Consider the following 20,189-nt stretch of genomic DNA (forward strand, 5'->3'; position numbering starts at 1 on the left):
CTTATTACAATTAGTATTAGTGCACCTTATAAGATATGCTGGGTCTAATTGCTTCTTCGAATATCTCTTGCGTCTACTTTGCTAACTTCTTCACTTTAACTGGCACCATTCTGTGCGGGGCCTTGGACACTGGCTTCATTTCAGGTACTGAGTCAGTCATGAACTCAATTTCTATATCCGAAGGAAATGTTGATAACTCATTCAAAAACATATCTTGAAACTCCTTAATTACTATAAATCTTCATACTTTGCTTGCTTCCGACTTTTATGTATTCCATTATCACCATAATACTCATATCTTTATCATCATAATCATCATTAACAAATTCTTTACCTTCTTTCATCTTCTGAACCTCATCACTTTCTCATTTGGCATCCTCAGAATTTATCTTTTCATCACGACGGTCTGCCTGGAAATCATGCTTTAATAGTTAATCAATTCCTTAGAATAATATCAAAACCTCTTATCTTCCATGATATCAATTCTTCACAACTTATTGCCAGGAATCTCAATTTCATCATTAGTACTTCCTTATTCAACACTTTCACATTCTTAACTTGTTAATCCTTTGATCCTAATTTTATCAACAAAACCTTGAGAGATAAACAATTAAGTTTCTCTCACATCTTTTAATATTTTAACGCATAAGGTATTCACCCTAATCATCCATGTCATCACATACGTATTCTGAATAACATATTTCACAAGAAAATCGCAATTTCTCGTTCTCGGAGACGTATTCCTCATTGGAGTAGATTTCCTTGGCTCTTAATGGATTCTTCACTGGGGCTAGTGATTTGTAATCCTCGTCATGTGCCCGTATTTCCTTTCCATGCATAAGAGGTAGATGGAACTTCGTCCGCTTGATTAAGGATACGTTGATTTCTGTTTGAAAACCTCTTGCAAAGAACGACAGTACAACGAAGCAACTAGAAGGATTCACAATTCAACAAAATTGAAAGTTGAAAAGAAAGAAGAAACAAGGATTTGAATATGAATGAGACAACCACATTGGTACTTAAGATGGCCAGTCTTTCATACCATATGGCATACAATACATGATTAGGTGGCGTCCCACCTGACTCTTCGTCATTCTGACAAAGTGTCTCACCATCACACTGTTTGTCCCAATCAGAAAGCAAAACTTGAGGGAAGCAATTAAATTTGAAAGGAATGGAATATCCTCCTTTTCGATATCATGGAAATGAGTTTATCTGAGGAAAGAAGTTCATACATTTTTAAAAATTGAGAAGGAATATACACTGTAATATTGAAGACAAGAATGATATCGTTGGTTACCATCCATATTTCATTTGTATTCACTTTTCGAGCTTGTTCGATCATATCCCGATTGCGTCATATAACAACTTTAGAAAGTCCGCTGAAAAGTCTTTGCAAATTAAGCATTATGGTAGATTCCTACTTGTCACGTGTTGCGTTTTTAATATCACACCCACACAGATAGTACTTTAACAATTCGATCATAATGGCGTTCCTTACAAAGTAACTTCAAGATTCCTCTTTTAATTTAGAATAACCACGTACCATTCAACATAACGATCCTTTTGTTAATAATATTCGGCTTTTAGAGAGGTCTGGAAATCTTTCCAATCTTCTGCGATCATGCTCCGGCTTCTGCTAAATCAATGAATTCTTCGAACTCTGATAGTCCTAATACTTGTATGTATAGTTACTCCGTACGCTGATTCTGTTGTAAATTTTATCAAACAATACTTGTACTTTACTGTTAGCAATAATCAACTTCTTTATAATCATAGGTTACTTCGTTCTCGAAATTAGCTATACTAAGTCTGAAACAACATCTTTCCAGGTAATCCGGGCTTTCTAACAAACAAGAAACTCAAGTAGTAACTTGACAACCAATGTTTAAAAATCATTTTATTCGAAAAGGCTTTTAGAAATTTGTAAAAGAAATTCTTTTTCGAAAACTTGTTTAAGAAGTTTGGAAAATCACAAACCTGGTTGTTCTCACTATATGAGTTGGTTGTTGTCCTTCCGACTTATAACAAGGTATCAAATTAATAGACTGATCATATAAAGGTCCATTCGCTTCAATCTACCTTTTCTTCTTCATCATGTCCACTTACCTTCCTTAGTCGATGAAACTTCAATTGTTGCCGCACGTTATCTTATTCAAAGCTTCACGTCAATGCTCCCATACTGGTAATATTCCCAACATTGTTGTTGCAGTAGTTAAGTAGAACATGTTACTCAATAGTCAACAAGTCTATTTCATAGAACAAAGTTAGCTCGTATCACATCACAATACTACTTTATATATCGCATTTATCATAGCACCATCATTCAATTCCACCAAAATTCCAGATTTATACCTTTCTCTCTAACTCTTTCAAGATTCATCTAATTCATCTCATAATTATTCACGGGTGGCTTGGTCACTAATGACTTCTTTTAACCCGATAACAGCTATCCTCTAAAATACTTAAATCTTTTCTCTAAACTTCTTCTCACCTTTATTTATATCTCAAGCGCTCACCCTTTTACTGTAGCTCTCGAATCCATCCTCGTAGGTACAATTGCTTCATAAGACAAGTTCTAAACTGGGGGTATAGAACAGGATGTAAGGTAAACTAAAGAGATACACTCACAGCCGAATGTCCACTGAAACAAGAATAAAAAGTTAGAAGTTCTTGAATAGGTAATCTCGCATCAAAAGGCGGAAAATTAGTGTAGAATAGCTTGAAGAAGTGCAACCATTATAACAGAAGGTATTACCATTAATGCTGGTGGAGGAACAAGGTGCAAATCCAATATGAGAGAAGATGGCGATCCTCGAACGGAAAGCTCCAAACGATCAAAGGACATCGGGAAATCAGGATCTGCCATTCCCGTTGTCTGGAAATCACGTCGCAAGCTGAGAATCCCGAATCGCAATACGAACTGTGCCGGAGACCTACTATACCATCGCACTCAATATCACAACGTCTTATCTTTCTATTTCCTATTCCTAATCCTAACCCTCTACCCAATCCTGATAATCTAAACTTGTTTCAGTGACTTATAACCTGTAGCTCTGATACCAACCTGTGGCGCCCTCCAAACCCGGGTCAAACGTTTAGGGTCCATAACACATTCACAATATATAAACCTGTACATAAAACATTAATTGCAATGACCCTGTTTCATATAACCACGGATCGCAACAGGTTAAAGTATGAAAACAAGCCACAATCTTAACCTTTATTACAACGTACCAAATCCCAACTAATTTAACTTACAATTGATAATACAATCATTCTTACAATCTGACTATCTCTCTACCGCATGAATCTTCTACTAGCTCGATTCAACTCAACTGGAACCTTAGCCCGCACTTTGGACTGAGGAACTTCGTTATCATCCATATTCTTTTTAACTGTAAAATATATAAAAGAATCGCAAGGGTGAGCTAACTAGCTCAGCAAGTCATAATAGTGATAACTGAGGTTAAACAATGATCAAATGAAATGATTCAAAAGAATCAAGTTTCTTTTTAACTCATCATTAGAATTGGATATTCATTTTAAGTTTTAAAAACCAAGGTTAGGCTGCTGATCAGTCACGCACTAACCCCGAGCAAGCACACAGCACTGCTCTAATTATTGGATCCAAGGCACACATTGGCCTAAGTTGACCATTGGTATGGTCTGACCACGAATCTGGTCCATATATATAAAAACTATCCAATCCTAAAGCAATTCAATATGATAATAATATGATTCAATAAAACAAGATCGTCATCAATAATGGTTAAGCATTTGCATAAAAATGTAAGGAAACTCCCAGATATCACAAGGGTATATCAGGTTATGTATAAGAAACAATTTTCCAGTTTGTAAAATGATCAGGTATTTGATTAGTAATGATTTTTCAGGATATGGTTCCTTGATGTTATAAAAATGGTTGAGATATAGAAATTTCTGTGTTTTTAAACAATTTTGTTCCAGTGTTTGGTGTTTTGGGGCTATACATTTGGGAAAGTAATATCATATTTGTGTGATTTGGTATCTGAGAATCAACAAAAGATGGTTTGCAAAGAATAAGGCTTACGGCTCAAAATCAAAAAAAATCAGGGTTCAAGGGTAAATTGTTTATAACACTTGCTATATAAAACATGGGTTATTTTGAATAGTAGCGACATGCTATGAAACAGTTCGAAAATATATTTGCAATATATTTTGAAGAAAAGTTCAGAAGTACTTGCCTTACAGGCTTTACAACTATTACTGATCAATTCTGATCCGACTCTGCCGCTCAAGCTTTAACGTCCAACCACTAGATCCCATTGGATTCGACTTCGACACTCAGGTTTTCCTGTTGGAACTCTACGGAGCTCGTCGACTGACCACTAGGTTATCTTTAGTCCATCGTCCACTTTCAGGTTCCCGACTATAACCTACAGGGTCGAAAATACCCTACGTTAGACATCTAGGTATGCTTGACATATCGTCGATTCTAATTCTTACCCAACGATATTCAAACCCGACTCGTAATTATTCATATTAGAATAACACAGAAAACAATTAGGGTTCACATTCTCGAAATCGATCCAGTGTTCATTTTCAGAAAATACGTATACTTGTCATTTTACGAAATTAGGGTTACTGTGTTTTGGTTAAAACAAACAACATAACATACAATTAGGTTCTCTATAAAACATACGTATATGTATTTACTTATACTCGCTCGACGTCCCGATAATCCTCTGATACGCTCCCGTATTTTTGTAGTTCGATTTTCTGGGAAAACGGGCAGCGTCCCCTTTGTTTATCGGACTACCCGTCGAAACATCAATCGACGTCAATTTAACAACAACAACAATCCAATCACAACTCACAATTTCCAATCACTGATACAATTTAGTAATCACAACCAACTTAACCATCACGATTCAATATTTACTAATTAGCTATTTCGATCCAGAATAGAAACACAACACGACTTTTATTTAATAAAAATATTAGGACTCAGAATCGTGTCATCACCGTCCACCGTCGGTTCGCCGAAGCTCATCGCCGACGGCGATAAAATTCGCGGGTTCCCGATTATATCGAATATCCTACGCGAATTTCCTCGATTAGTTAATAATTATTTCCGCACAATATATTATTTTCATTCACAACTATAATCAATTTCTTACTGCAGGAAATTAATTATAACTGATATAGAAAATAAAAGAAATTCTGCAAATCGGTTAACACAGACAACCAACACCGAATCAACACGCATAATACAAGACTCCGGCCGCCTTGCCGGAGAAGACTGGCGGCAACCGGAGAAAGATATAGGACAGGCAGCCACACAAGCACAAGACGGAACACACCAGGAATCACAAAATCCCGCACCCACTGTTATACATACACAGTACACATGTATATATATCATATAACAGGCACAACAACCAGCGATTAGCCAAAGAACAAATCGGAGAAGAGTATTCAGGCAACAACGGAGCAGGGCGGCGGCACAACCGCCAGGAGCAGCCACAGGAATAAAGAAGGAGCAACAGGAGATATTGTTTTCCCCTCCCCCCTTTCTTAATTCCAATGAAGCCGAGATATACCGAGACAAATGAAATTGCAATTGCTATTATTATCAACAACTGTTATCAACCGAGAATGGGACACGTGGTTTCCAATTTTCTGTTGTGCAAACACGTGTCCTATTACGATAAAAATCTAATTTTCAGTCTCGGTTATTCCTTTTATTAAACAAAATTGCGGGTGGAAATGAGTAAAAAAAATTCCAATTAATTATCAAAATTCTCGAAATAATTAAAAGATAATATAATAAAATTTTCACAATTTTTTTTAAGACATTTTTGAAATACAACCCGTACCCGTATAATTAACGAGTCGAGCTGCTCTTAAAACAAATTCAGAAAATCACGGAAACAGTCTTAAAATGTTAAAAATATCCCGAAGTTCACAAAAACATAAATTTTGAAATTTTAAAACAATTTTTAAAACGCACCTTATACCCGCTTTTAACAAATAACCGAAACAACGTGCGGGTGAAATTAATCCCGAAAATTTTCAAAATAATTTTAAAATTCTCAGAATATTTCAAACTTAAATAAATATGAGTTTCATATTAATTTTTTTTAAAAGAATTTTAGAATTAAATATGGATTTTACCATTAAACATACTCAGAAAATCATTTAAAGATAAATAATTAATGAAATATTGATTTCTCAATTTTATAAAATCCTAAAAATAATTATTGTAATTATAAAATCATAAAAACAATTTTAGAAATATTCCCAATATTTATGCAAATAAATTTGCACTAAATTCACATTTGAAAGTGAAAACAATTTAATATGATCCCATAATTAATCGCGCGGACAACCCGTTACATTAAAAATCACATATGGATAATAATCAAAAAAACATAGCGGTCAAAACCAACACACATATTTTATTTATTTAATAGTTTCCATAATTGCACAATTAAATAATTCAAAAAGATTACACGAGTTGTTATAACCACCGCACTCCGCTCACCTTTCAGGCGAACAACCACCATCGTAGATCTTGATTCCGGCGACGAACCTCAAATTTTGTAGTTAGCAAATTCCTCCGTATGTTTATGTACCCCATCAACTATGTTGGAGACATTAGTTTATGATTCTACATTAATTTAATGAAAATTCAGTTTAATTTAAAATTTTTTTGGGACATATCAGTAAAAAAAACCCATTTAATATTTATAAAAATATGTTTTACAATTTTGAAACCATTTTGCAATTATAATTGCAACTTGAACTTATAAAAATATTTACGAAAATACGTTCTGAAAATTGTAATCATATTTGCAATATAATTTGCAACCTAAAATCAAACATCAAAGGCAACTTAAGACGGTTGACCGATTCAAATTAAAATGAAATATATTATATAATATCATATTTTTGTAAATATTTTTAGAATAAAATAGGATTTTTGCAAAATTCTCAGAAGTCGGTGAAGTTGGAAACAATTTTGCAAAAAATATATTTTTGGTAACTTTCCTTTTTATTTCCACTTACTAATTATTTAAATATATTTTGTATTATTTAAACCAGGTCATAGGGAAAAAAATAATGATGTCAGCGCACTTGTTCTCTGATCCCACACAGAAAAAGTAATCCCCAAACTGAACACTTGCAGCTAAAATCTGTCCTAAAATACCCCAAAAGCTCAGACCTTAAAGCCACAACAACATTGTTGGTGGTCGGAGAAACAAATAAACATGTTTATCTATTGAACCCATAACCTATTCAACCTCAGAGATTACATACACACACATACATATTTTCAATGCCTTCCACTTCAACCCATAAAAACAGGAACAAGGTGGTCTCTGAGGGTAAGTTTATGTTTGTCCTTTAATTATTATTATAATTGTTGTCGAATTTATATTGTTTGTAGATTATACGTGTACTCAACAAGACTGTATGTATTAATATTATCATCCCTTTAGCTGTTGAGTTTTTTTTTATAGTTACTTGTGTTTGTGTGTGTATGTGATTTAATTCAATATATGAGATGTGCTTTAGTATTTGTTGGTTTAAATTTATGATTTAAGGAGATCCCCTTTTACTGTATGATTATGTTATTATATTTTATAACATGTTTATCGAAATTTTTAATTTTTGTTGATTTTTTGGTTGATTTTGATTTTTATAACATGTTTATCGAGATTTATAATTTTTGTTGATTTTTTGGTTTATTTTGATTCAATGCAAAGTGAAAGTTATTGGGTTTATTAAAATAAGTTTTGTTTATTTAATTTGGTGAATAGTTATTGAATGACAAAACGGAAATAAAAGTGTGAGATGAACTTATACTGGAACAATAGTACTGTGATATGATAAAGGATGTATGTGATGCTATTTTTCTGTTTTTTTTAGATGTGTAAAGTAGGAGATGAGGAAATAACTTAATGGGAATTACTGAATGAAGGTTCTCCCGAGTAACATGCTTTTGAGTGAGATTCGAGGATAGCCAACAATGATCTAGTAGCTTTTTGTATTTTAAAACTCAAACTATCTAGGGTTTTCTATTTGTTTGATGTTCGCGATGATAAATTCATGCCTTGAGGTGCTAAGAATTGTAACTAATACAAAAACGAGTCTTTTTAAATTAAAGTAAGCTTTTACTGCACTATTTGCTGACACGGTTTTTGAAAAGTTACAGGTAGGAGCTATTAAGCTCTCATGAAACATGATGAAGCTATTTGTAGATTTTGATTGATGCAAATGAAGTGCATGTAATTTTTTGAAAGATACTCTGGCTATATCTTTTAGGGGTCTTAAAAACATGGCCTATTGACTCTGTTGTTCTAATTTAAGCTGGACTATTTCGGACCAATATTAACTTGGGACAAAAGTGGGATATATAGTCACCCCATAATGAATCATGAAGTTATGAAAGGTAGTCCATGGGATTGTTTTAAGGGATTAGGTATGAGATGAGTGCAAATTGTGATTAATCAGGTATTATAATGTTAATTAACCATCTCTCCTAAATGGTAAGGTGTTAGGAGGAGGGCTTAATTGGATCACATGTTATATTCAGCATATGATTCCCATGAAACAAACGTAGCCCATAGCCCGTGTAATGTTGGTGGGTTTTGAACAAGTATTTTGTTTAATCTTTTTACCCAAAAACGAAACTGTTAGGTTTTTTCTTGAAGTCATTTAAGCGTAAAATCTCCAAGTCTCCAAGTGACATCCATATGAACTATACTAGTTTTGCAGAGGCACCAATATTGGAGGAATTCTTTAACTAAGAATTTTCTTTCATAGTTCTGGTCGAGTTACAGTTACTGATTTGACACTTTTGTTTTACTAATATATTGGACTGGCCCTAGTATAGTTACAAAATATTGATTTATTCGATATCCAAGTAATATTTCGAGTCTCAGTGCTTAGGTCACATATTATCTGCTTCTTAGCTCTTCAAATTGATTTAGAGTGGTTTTGGAAAATGGCAGCTGCTAAACCACTGAGGTTTCTTGCGTAACGAATCTTTAGCTATCACCTGATGCAACTTCTTGATTCATGAGTTTTAAATCGTTATCATTGTTTATTTGGTATTGCTGAACTCATGAATATAATTGCGTGCAAGAAAAAAATTTATTTAAACATATTTATTATTGTTAATTTGAAATAGTTATAAATATAACCTGTAATCTTTGTAATAAGTCATATAATAATGCGATTTGCTTATTTTAATCTTAAAAAGCTGTTTTATGATCTTCAACCTTTTTTAATTTCTGATATCTATTGATCGGAAAGTGGATATGATCCATACAGTAAAACAAACTTTACGTTTTTACGCACATTAATCTGTTTTACAATCTCTCATACTTGTTCAATTATTAATGGTTTTGCATTTACTGTGTGACAGAAGAATCTGAAACATCAGTTGATGAGTCTGATGTTAGTGGTTCTGAATGTGAATATGTTTCCTGGGTCTCCTGGTTTTGCAATCTGAAAGGACATGAATTCTTCTGCGAAGTGGATGATGATTACATTCAAGATGATTTTAACCTTTGTGGGCTAAGCAGTCAAGTTCCGTACTACGACTATGCCCTCGACTTAATTTTAGATGTTGAGTCATCCCATGGTAACTTCTATTACCCATTTCCTTGAGTAAATGTTTTTAAGTTTAGCATTTTAGTAGTTCAACTACTTGATGGTTTAACTACTTTGGGGCATGATAAAATGTTTTTCCTTATTCTCATTCAACTGTATATCTTCAAAATGAGTTGAAACTATAAGTACCTAGTCTATATCCTGATTCCCAAGTGCCATATTTCACAGCTTTGATCCTTTTCTATATATATATATATATCCTATCATGTCTAATCTCCATTTTCATGTTTGTGGCTTTTTGCCCCTGGCTAGTCCTGTTAAAGTGTTTCTTACTTTTTAAAAGGTTACATTGAGAAATCCTTTTTCAAATTTACTAATAATGCTTGCTAGTTCTGACTTTTGAATACTGGAGTCTGAGATGAGAGCTTATGGTTCTGCTAGGAAATCATGTTGCAGAACATAACACCTCCTGTAGGCGTCGTCTTATAAAGTAGCTACATTTTTAGGTTAAAAGTTTGTTCCCCCTATCCCAGTCTTGATCTTTTTCAGCTTTATGAGTGCTTTGCTTGGGTTGTGAAAACTTTATTTTCTTCTAAATTAATTCACTTTCTGAAGAATTTGGTGTTTATAACATTATGAAAATTCCTTTGGTCAAACAAAACCTTTGTGCCAATTGGTCTTTCCCAATGATCATGAACATTTTTATTCTCATACTGCAGATGTAGATGTTGGAGATCAGAATTTAATATATTTTCAAGGTTATATATTATGGGAACTCAAATTGTAAAAAAAGGGGTAATATGTCCGAGTTTTCTATATGAGAATTACATTATTCAGAATATGAGTAAGTTCGTTCCTGAATAGATATATTAATCCTAGTTCCATAATAGATTAGTTATCTTGGAAGAAAAGAAAAATGTATCAGTATCCTTCAAGAGTTCTATCCATCTACTTTATTGCTGACATAAGAATATGCTTTATTACCACTAACAGTCAATGCAATATTATCTGTAAATGACCCATTCCTTCTTATGTTTTGTACAAGCCGATGAGCTTAATGAAGAACAGAATTCATTAGTTGAATCAGCAGCAGAGATGCTCTATGGTCTTATTCATGCCCGATATATATTGACTAGCAAAGGGATGTCAGCAATGGTAATTTATTCTCTTGCCTTAATTCTTTTCTCTCTTATCTTGACAAGATTCAGGACTACCAATTTGTATGGGCTAAAAATACTTCCTTACACTTATGTAGATGGAGAAGTACAAGAACAATGAATTTGGGACATGCCCAAGGACATTTTGCAGCGAACAATCATGTTTGCCAGTTGGCCAGTCAGATATACCCAGGTCAAGCTATGTGCGGATATACTGTCCAAAATGCGAAGATATATACTTGCCACGAACCAGATATCAATATGGTAAGTTTGTGCAGGCTTCTAAATTTGTAAGCTTTCAGTAGCTGCTAAAATTATGGATTTCAGTGACAATTTTTCGTCTCATAATTGTTAAAAAAATTGATATCTATGCTCATCTTAGGCTCACTTGACTTTCAAAATGCGTATGGCTTTCCCATATTGTATATTGATATGCAGTCTAAGTTTATGGATTAGGAAGTAGGAAAGAATGAGGAGCTTCGAGACAATCTATTACCCTACCTCACAGCGATTAAAGTATTTTTCATTTTCCCTATTTCCGATAGACCAAGATTTTGTCATCTGCCACACTATACTCTCAATAGCACTGATGCACCCAGAAATGTGGACAAATACACTTCCAGACCTGCACAAAACATAAATCCATGAGAATTGGGATCAAATAACTTATGTTCATAAACTGCTTCGTGGACCTTCTTAGTAAACACCAATCATGTCCATAAATTGGCCCGATAATTTTGGTTTCTGCAGAACCATATCTGAAGAGAAAATAATTCATGGGTTCAAAAGCGCACATCCAGGCAACACGTTGTTTCTGCAGGAATTGCCTATGTCTGTCATATGTATTATTTTTCCTGGTAACATTTCATATGTAAGCTTGTCCATCTGAAGCTTTTGGTAGGTCTAGTATACATACGATAATAGACATCAACATGTCTTCTTCACATTCAAGATATATGGGGTTCTTGCATTGTTTTTTATTTAGATTCCTTATATGAACGTACTTGGTGATTATAAAGAAAATAATCTTTTTTTTAATAAATCCTAAGCATGCCTAGTTGTGCTTTAAATTTCCGATTCTAGATTCAGTCCAAGGTAGCATCAAAATTTTGAATTTGTTTCGACAATGTTCTGATTAGTCTATTCTGGATTTGTTCAGCCATTGACGGGGCTTATTTCGGGACAACATTTCCTCACTTATTTCTGATGACTTATAACCATCTCAAGCCACAGAGAGATTCTCGCAGCTATGTACCTAAAGTTTTTGGTTTCAAAGTCCACAAGCCATAATGTTAGGTACATGAGCTACTTCCAGAGTTTTATTTGAGTTCTTATACTTTGGCCGGAGAGCTGGTCATGTTCTTGTTGGACACCGAAATGTGGAATGATGATGCCAGCTTTGATTAAACTGATAGCATAGGATTATTTTTGGTGTTGACTTCTCCTGAGAAATTTTTATCCTCTGAATTTAGGAGGTTGTTTCATTATAACTTCTCTCGAAAATTTAGTTCTGGATCTAAATTTCAGATAAATTGATTAATGATCAGATTGTATTAAAGTTATTAAACTTGTTATATTTATAGGGCACACTAATATTACTACCCGAATTGAATGACATGATAGTCCATTTAGCTATAAGTTGACATTTTGTGGCAATTTGAGCAAATATATTTTGTGGTATAACTTACGAGTGTAGGGTATATTTGCTCATTTGAAAATGTCAAATGTCAAATGTCAATTCTAGTTGAGAAATTATTAAACAAGTTCATTCAATTCAGGATAAAATATAAAACTGATTGTTTTTTTTTGGTATATCTATATTTTGTGATTCCATAATATAGAATTCTGAAGAATTATTATTCATATAATGCTAAAGTTAATAATGTATTTTCTACTTTTGTCAGACTGAACCCTATTTCTGTGCATTGATAAAAGTCAAAGTAAGACCTCAATGCAATAATTTATATTGGTGAAACCAAAGACAAGTTCATATTAACAAAAGAGTAAGACAAGTTGTTACATTTTATACACCAGAAAGGCAAAAAATAGTAGCAAGTTGTTTATCTAACCAAAAAAATAAAGAAGCAAGAAGACAAGTTGTTATTAGAATCTAAAAGAAGGCTAAACTGTAGATCTACAATGCAAGTCAAGGTCAAGGCTTTCATTCTTATACTTTATAGAGTTTTATACATAGATTGATGATTCTGCAATGTACTTGATTATAATGGTGTTCGAGTCGTATGTTACATATCAAAAAAATTCTCAAAAAAATTCCCAGAATGACAGTGTTGTAATATCTTTTTATTAATGGGATCCATATTAATATTCGAGAAATCCATTTTATTTATGAATGAATATCATCATTCCTGAATAGTTTCGGGAATAGTTTTTGAAACTCTAACATTTTTCATTAAAATATTGTGTTATAGCAAAATTCTAAATTTGAAGTCAATAATAGATTGTAATAGAAAATAAAGAGATTTGTGCAATTTTATTTCCGAGTTTTTTGTCTGTGAGTGACATGATCATTCTAACCACTCCACTATCTGCAATGCTGAAGATAGGCAGAAGTTAAAAGCAATCTAGATGAAACTGTAAAAAAGTAGAGTCAAGATTATACAAATAAACCAACACGCTTGAGGGCAAAGAGTTGGTGTCTTAAGTCTCTACTAACTCTCTTCATTCCTTCCCGGAAAATTCAAATTTGACTTGTTCCTCATTTAAATTCAACTCCCTGTTTTTTCACATCCCTATACATACACAAATTATTGACACAAAAATCTCGAAATCTCGCAATCAATTCTCTCCTGCAATATCGAAATGTTGATGCTAGTGGACTGCTCAAACTGTCGCACGCAGCTCCAGCTCCCACCAGGCGCCAAGTCTATACGTTGCGCACTCTGTCTAGCCGTTACTCGCATCGCGCAGCCTCGTGATGTCGTTGCTCCTGTGCATCCTCCAGCTTACTTGTCTTCCACATCGTCAAATAATTATAATTCTAATTATGATCATAGTTATCAGGCTCCTCTTCCACCTCAGCTACAGGTTCCAAGTAGTTACGTGCTGCCTCGTCAACCTGCATCGGTTAATGGACAGAGGAGAGCTGTGATTTGCGGGATATCGTATACTGGAAGTAGGAATCAGTTGAAAGGTTGCGTAAATGATGCGAATTGTATGAAGTATATGTTGATCAATAACTTCAAGTTCCCTGAGTCATCTATTATTATGCTTACAGGTATGTTATCTTTACTTCAATTATTTTTTTTGTTTCGTAATTCTTTATTAGCTAGTCGAATTTGAAGGCAAAGTTTGTGTGATTATGATCGATAAATCATCGAATTAAATGGAAAATGATTAGGTGAATAGAATGAGTTCTGTTTAGGTAATTTATTATTTGCAAGTATGCACACTATGAAGTTAGTAATATTGGTTCTCCTTTACCTACAACTTAAGAAAAATTTATAAACAAAGTATTCAATTCTGGTATCTTGTTCTGCCTTGAAATTAATTGTTAATTTAGATGCAAACTGTGCGTGTTATGTATGATTATAATCGATCAATCTTCAAATTAAAGGGAATGTAATTTGGTGCATAAACTCTGCGACCTTTTTGGGAAATTGGAATACGTTTGAAATTAAGGATTTGGGGAAAATGATATGTTTGGATAAACAAAAGAATTTGGATATAAATTTGATTCAATTCCAAGACAGAGAAATAAGCTTAAATTCAAGAAATTTAAACAACTTAATACATGTCATTTAAAATGAAATTCATGTTCCCAAATGTATCTCCAAATAATCAACCTGACTGAACTGCTAGATATCAGCACAAACAACAACTTTAATATTTATACCCTGCATTGTATAAATATTTTGTTTGTTTACTGTTTAATGTTTTTTGTAACAGAGGAAGAGAAGGATCCACTTAGGCGACCTACTAAACACAATATTAGAATGGCAATGTACTGGCTTGTGCAAGGTTGTCAGCCAGGAGATTCCTTGGTGTTTCATTTTTCTGGACATGGTTCACAACAAAGGAATTATAACGGGGATGAGATTGATGGATATGATGAAACCATTTGTCCCGTGGATTTTGAAACACAGGGAATGATTATTGATGATGAAATAAATGCTACCATTGTCAATCCTCTCCCACATGGGGTTAAGCTTCACTCAATTATAGATGCTTGTCACAGTGGAACTGTGCTAGATCTGCCTTATCTTTGTAGAATGGACAGGTAGGTGGACTTCAACCTTAACTGAAGTGTCTGAGTTAGTATAGCATAACATCAAAAAAGATGCCATAGTCTATCATGGAGTCATGATGTATTTTACAATTTTATAAATTCTTAATGAATTCTTCTTCAGATTGTGCTGTTCCTCTCTTTTCTTATCTTTTTTTTTTAAACTTTTCTTACAGGACTGGGAAGTATGCCTGGGAGGATCATCGTCCTAAGTCAGGTGTATGGAAAGGAACAAATGGGGGAGAAGTCATTTCCTTCAGTGGATGTGATGACGATCAAACCTCTGCTGATACATCTGTAAGGATTTTAAAACATTTTACTGATTGTCCAAATTTACGATCATATATAGTTGTTTTATTTTACGGTAATTTACAAAGAATGCTAGCTGACCGTTATTTTAAACAGGCTCTATCAAAGGTCACTTCAACAGGTGCAATGACTTTCTCTTTCATCCAAGCAATAGAACGTGGAAATGCAAACACGTATGGGGATATACTAACTGCAATGAGGTCAACTATCCGTAAGACTGACGGTGGTTTAGGGGGAGGTGCAGTTTCATCACTTCTCTCCTTGCTTTTGACAGGAGGGAGTCTTGGTTCTGGCATGAAACAGGTAAATATGTTGCCACTAGAATATGGAAGCATTAGTCCCTTCCCTTGTGAATATATAAAGATGGGTATTGTTTTGCAAATGTCATAAATCATACTTATAACAAAGATCAACATAACAAACAAAGTTCTACAGGAGTCACGTGATACACAAAAGAATGACAAACATAATTATCTGGGATTTTCTAGGACATGAAATGTTGTATGCTTGTATTTTTTTTAGTAAGGAGTATTGTCCAGAAAAAAATGACATATTTGGGATACCTGGTAGCAATTTTAAGAATTGCTATACCAATTTGACAATTGCAACTTCAGTCTTCTTATCTGACGTAATCTTCTCTCTAGCCACCCACAAATAAAACAGCATGATGGATTATCCTTATTTGAGTCTTTCCACGGTATCTCCTTTAAATGTCCAAGCAATAGCCAATATGTAACAATATTTAGTACTTTCTATTATCTATTAATAGAACTGATTTTGATCCCATCTATTCCTGCATTAATATGTGATGTTACAATTGATTTGATACAGGAACCGCAATTGACTTCCAATGAATCCTTTGATGTCTATAAAAAGGTTTTCTCCATATAACAAGCAAACATCGACTCCTTGGCTCATACTAATGTTGCATTTGACAGTTGAGCTCATTCACAATATGATCCGGGTTAGATTTTTGTGCGGTACTTCTTTTGTTGATTTTTACCCCAGAAAGGATGCTAAGGTTCACATATGCGGAGGGGGAAGAAATTTGTTTGAGGAATTGATACTTTGGACATTTATAAAGTTCAATGAGTTTAAGCAGCATTCTGTGCGAAATCTGGCAATTGGTCGTGTAAAAAATTTATTTAGACAGACATCACCTCAAGTATTCCTAATTCGACATGAAATAAATATGCACTGATAATTTGTGTCCTGTGAGTTACTTATCATCATCAGAGCTTATAATTTAATTGCAATTATTTTCCCTCTGATCACAGACGAGTTTGATATCGCAGTCTTGTAATTTCACTGAGGCTCCAAGTCTTGTAATTTACCCGAGGCTGGATCCTCAGAGTAGAGTTGAGTCATGGAGTGTGCCTGTTTGCAATTTTTGCAATTTAACCTAGCAGATTGTAATAATCATTGCCAAATGAGTAAATTAGAATAAATGTACAACTGATTGTTATATATTTCTAAGTAGACAACTTTCAGTAGTATGGTATATTGTGGCAGATTTTTTTTTCAACCGAAGAGAAACATGTTCTTAACATACTTTAGACGATACATGAAGGGAAAAGACAACTCCCACTACAAGAAAAATATCAATAAACAACGATTTTTGATTGGTGTGAAAAATGCAAAATATTGATAGTTTCGTGGATGTAATAAAAGGTCTCTGTGTTCGGGAACCGATGTGTAGACCGATATGTTAGACCGAATTTTACATCGTTTCAGGCTTAATAACTGAAGTCTAATATATCGTAATTATCACACCATCTATTACCGTCTATTCAATATTGGCACAATGTAATCTTCTGATCAGTTTAAACATATGAATATACATCATTTTGATTGTCAAAAATGATGTCTAACATCCCTTTTAACACCAGGCTTGACTTAAAAAACAATGTCTATATCAATTTACAACAACAATTTTGTTTTGCGAAATGATGTGCTTGATGCTCTCTAACATCAGTTATTGACTGATGTATAAGCCTACTAACTCACTTGCAATATAGATCGTCTTTTACATCGGTTACTAGTTGATATGCTTACTTTTTATTACATCAGTTTATATTATTATTCTGAGATATTAAGAAAAACAACAGTTTTATTTCTAAAATTGATGCCTTAGCCCATTTTTAATATCAGTTTTATAAAAACTTTTTGATATATAATATTTCAATAAACTAGCCCAAAAATTTACCAAAATCCAAAATTTTCCACAATTACATTTAAATAGCTAGTCATATCAATCTAAAAGATTTAACAAAGACAAGGCACCATATAAACCATTACTGCTCCTAATATACATACCATAAATCTTATATCTCCTTGGTTACAACCACAATACCAAAGTGTTGAAAATCTCACTAACAAATATTGCAACATAGAGGCAAATGTATAAAGAATTTAGCAAGTTCAGGCCAAGACCACAGTCAACAAAACAAAGCATGCATGAAAACAAAATCAGTAACTGAAATAACGAAGAGAGAAAAAAAGATGTACCCGAAACCATAGCTTTCAACAGTGACTGAAATAAAGGTTCACAGATATAAAATGCCAAAAAAATGATCACAGCTGAGTCACCAAGCCTTGCTCGAAGTCCTGGCTGCTCTTGAAGAGAATATTGCCCCCTACCTGCTGCATTTGAGATGCGTGCAATATCTCCACCAGGATAAAACAGCTCGGAGTTGATGTTAACAGCAGCAACAAAACCTCCACCTCGACCAGCACCTCAGTCGCCGGAAAAACCAACCTACAACACTTCGAACTTGTGTTTTGTGGGAGAGAAAATGCAGAGAGGGAGAAGAGAAGAGAAAGTTATGTGGTGTGAAAAAAAAACATTCACTCAAGCCTCTATTTATAGAAGAGGAAAAATGAAACTGTTCCACACTTTAATGTCTGAATTAAACTGCACCATTAATTTAAAAAATCAAAACTGATCAGATTTTGAATTTAAATTATTTGTAACAGTTTTTTTCACTTAAAACCCACATTATTATCAGATTTAATTTTAATTCATCAGTTTCATAACAGATTACTTGTCCAGGTTCAATGTATTTAGACTAAGCCCACTAACAAAGTGACTTAGCCCAATTTAACCCAGCCCAAACAATTTATTATTATAATAATAATAATCCAGTCACCGATAAATAAATTCGAATTAAAATTAATTCTCAAATAAATAAAATCCTCGCCCAGGTCGCCTTGCGTACGCGAGACGCCGAGACATTCGCCCAAATCGCCCTTCGACCCGGTCCGGTCCGGTGCGTGGCGTGGCGGGGCGCGCGTGTGTGTGCGCGTGAAGCACACAACAACACAATGGACCATCACACACCTTAGTAGTTGTATACTACTCATGTGGATAATCCCATATAAAGCACACAACCCCCTTTATTTATTTCAATGTGGGACAAATATTCTCAAAATTTCAAGCTTTTCCAAGCTACTTTCAACTCTCAATTCTTATGGATTTCATTAAGAAAATTCTTAAAACCATACATGAAAATTTAAGTTCAAATATCATTGAACAAATTCCAATCATTAGTTTTTAGGATTAATATCAAGAACATAATTAAATTAAGCTCTAAAATCCTAATTTTCTAACAATCCCCCACAAATCCATATAGAAATGCGATCAGGTTTTTCATCATGACTTTTTTTTTCAGAGTAGGTACCCTTCCGGGTTTGAACCCTCCTAAGTCCTCTACTTCAATGGCTATCGGATTCAGATGGAATGTTTCACCTTGAATCTTAATCCATTTAGTATAACCATGTTCCATAGACGACGACAAGTCAAAGGCTATGGTGCCAATCTACGGCTTTAAGACATTAATGGTCATGTCTCGATCCTGTTCGTCGAATGCTTCAAGGATTAACCCTATCCTCTAATTGCGACCACACAATTACATTCGCTTAGCTGGGCATCTTCAGAGATATACTGCTTCTATCTTGTCAAATGACTTGACCCCATTCAGAGTTTTAACACTCTTGCTTTTCTAGCAGTGTCAATACCTTCTAGGTTTACAGGGGATAGACTCAGATACTATAGTATCAACTATGTAGCAAAGGTACTACCAATTCATCCTTACAGCTTGTTATTACACATTGAATACACTTCGAGGGATCTCCTCTCATGTGTATTGGGTTCCCACTATTGATGAATTATGATGGGTTGACAGTCCCATCCCCAACCTTGACTTAAGGACCACTGCAGGTTCCAGTCCTTTAGTAAGAGGATCAGCTATATTATTCTGAGTTCCTATGAACTCTATAGCTATGATCCTATCAGTCACTAAACCTCTTATAGACTTGAGTCTAACTTGGATGTGTCTCTTAGTTTTAGCATTATGCTTTTTACTGCTAATCTTGTCGATAGTTGTTCGACTATCACAGTGAATAGCAATAGCAGGAAGCGGTCTGCTTACTACAGGTATTACAGACATAAGTCCGTGTAACCATTCAGCCTCCGTCCCTGTGGCATCAAGTGCACACAACTCAGCCTCAAAAGTAGACCGAGTAACTATAGTCTGTTTGCTTGACTTCCAGGATATTGCTCCACCAGCCAAGGTGAACACGTATCCAGTCACTCCATTGGAACCAGACTTCTTAGCTATCCAACTTGCATCACTGTACCCTTCAAGCACACCAGGAAATCTCCTGTAGTGTAAACTAAGGTACATTGTGCCTTTTAGATATCTAAGTACTCTATCAAGAGCATCCCAATGAGTTCTGTTTGGACATCTTGTATATCTAGCCAATTTAGACACAGAATATGAAATATCTGGTCTAGTACAGTTAGCAAGATACTGCAAGCTCCCAATAATCTGAGAATACCTTAACTGAGACACAGGCACTCCTGAAGTATTCTT

The 20,189-nt window shown here is 34.3% G+C and overlaps 2 protein-coding genes across 3 annotated transcripts; both read left to right on the forward strand.

The window, feature by feature from the left end:
• The first annotated feature begins 7,109 nt into the window (after positions 1-7,109).
• Positions 7,110-12,345, forward strand: LOC141708698 (casein kinase II subunit beta-1-like). 2 transcript variants are annotated; one of them, XM_074512451.1, is made up of 5 exons: positions 7,110-7,373; positions 9,422-9,637; positions 10,652-10,761; positions 10,862-11,027; positions 11,923-12,345. In XM_074512451.1, exons 1-5 carry the CDS (start codon positions 7,325-7,327, stop codon positions 12,051-12,053), a joined length of 672 nt encoding a protein of 223 aa, XP_074368552.1. In that variant the 5' UTR covers positions 7,110-7,324; the 3' UTR covers positions 12,054-12,345. The 2 variants fall into 2 exon arrangements, with proteins under 2 accessions (XP_074368552.1, XP_074368551.1); XM_074512450.1 differs by having other exon boundaries at positions 7,112-7,373; positions 9,419-9,637.
• Positions 12,346-13,402: 1,057 nt separating this feature from the next.
• On the forward strand, positions 13,403-16,797 carry LOC141708699 (metacaspase-1-like). The gene is made up of 5 exons (XM_074512452.1): positions 13,403-13,998; positions 14,670-15,000; positions 15,183-15,303; positions 15,412-15,618; positions 16,147-16,797. Exons 1-5 carry the CDS (start codon positions 13,584-13,586, stop codon positions 16,204-16,206), a joined length of 1,134 nt encoding a protein of 377 aa, XP_074368553.1. The 5' UTR covers positions 13,403-13,583; the 3' UTR covers positions 16,207-16,797.
• Positions 16,798-20,189: the final 3,392 nt, after the last annotated feature.

This window comes from Apium graveolens, chromosome 2 (genome assembly GCF_009905375.1).
Source record: "Apium graveolens cultivar Ventura chromosome 2, ASM990537v1, whole genome shotgun sequence".
NCBI classification, from domain to species: Eukaryota; Viridiplantae; Streptophyta; class Magnoliopsida; order Apiales; family Apiaceae; genus Apium; species Apium graveolens.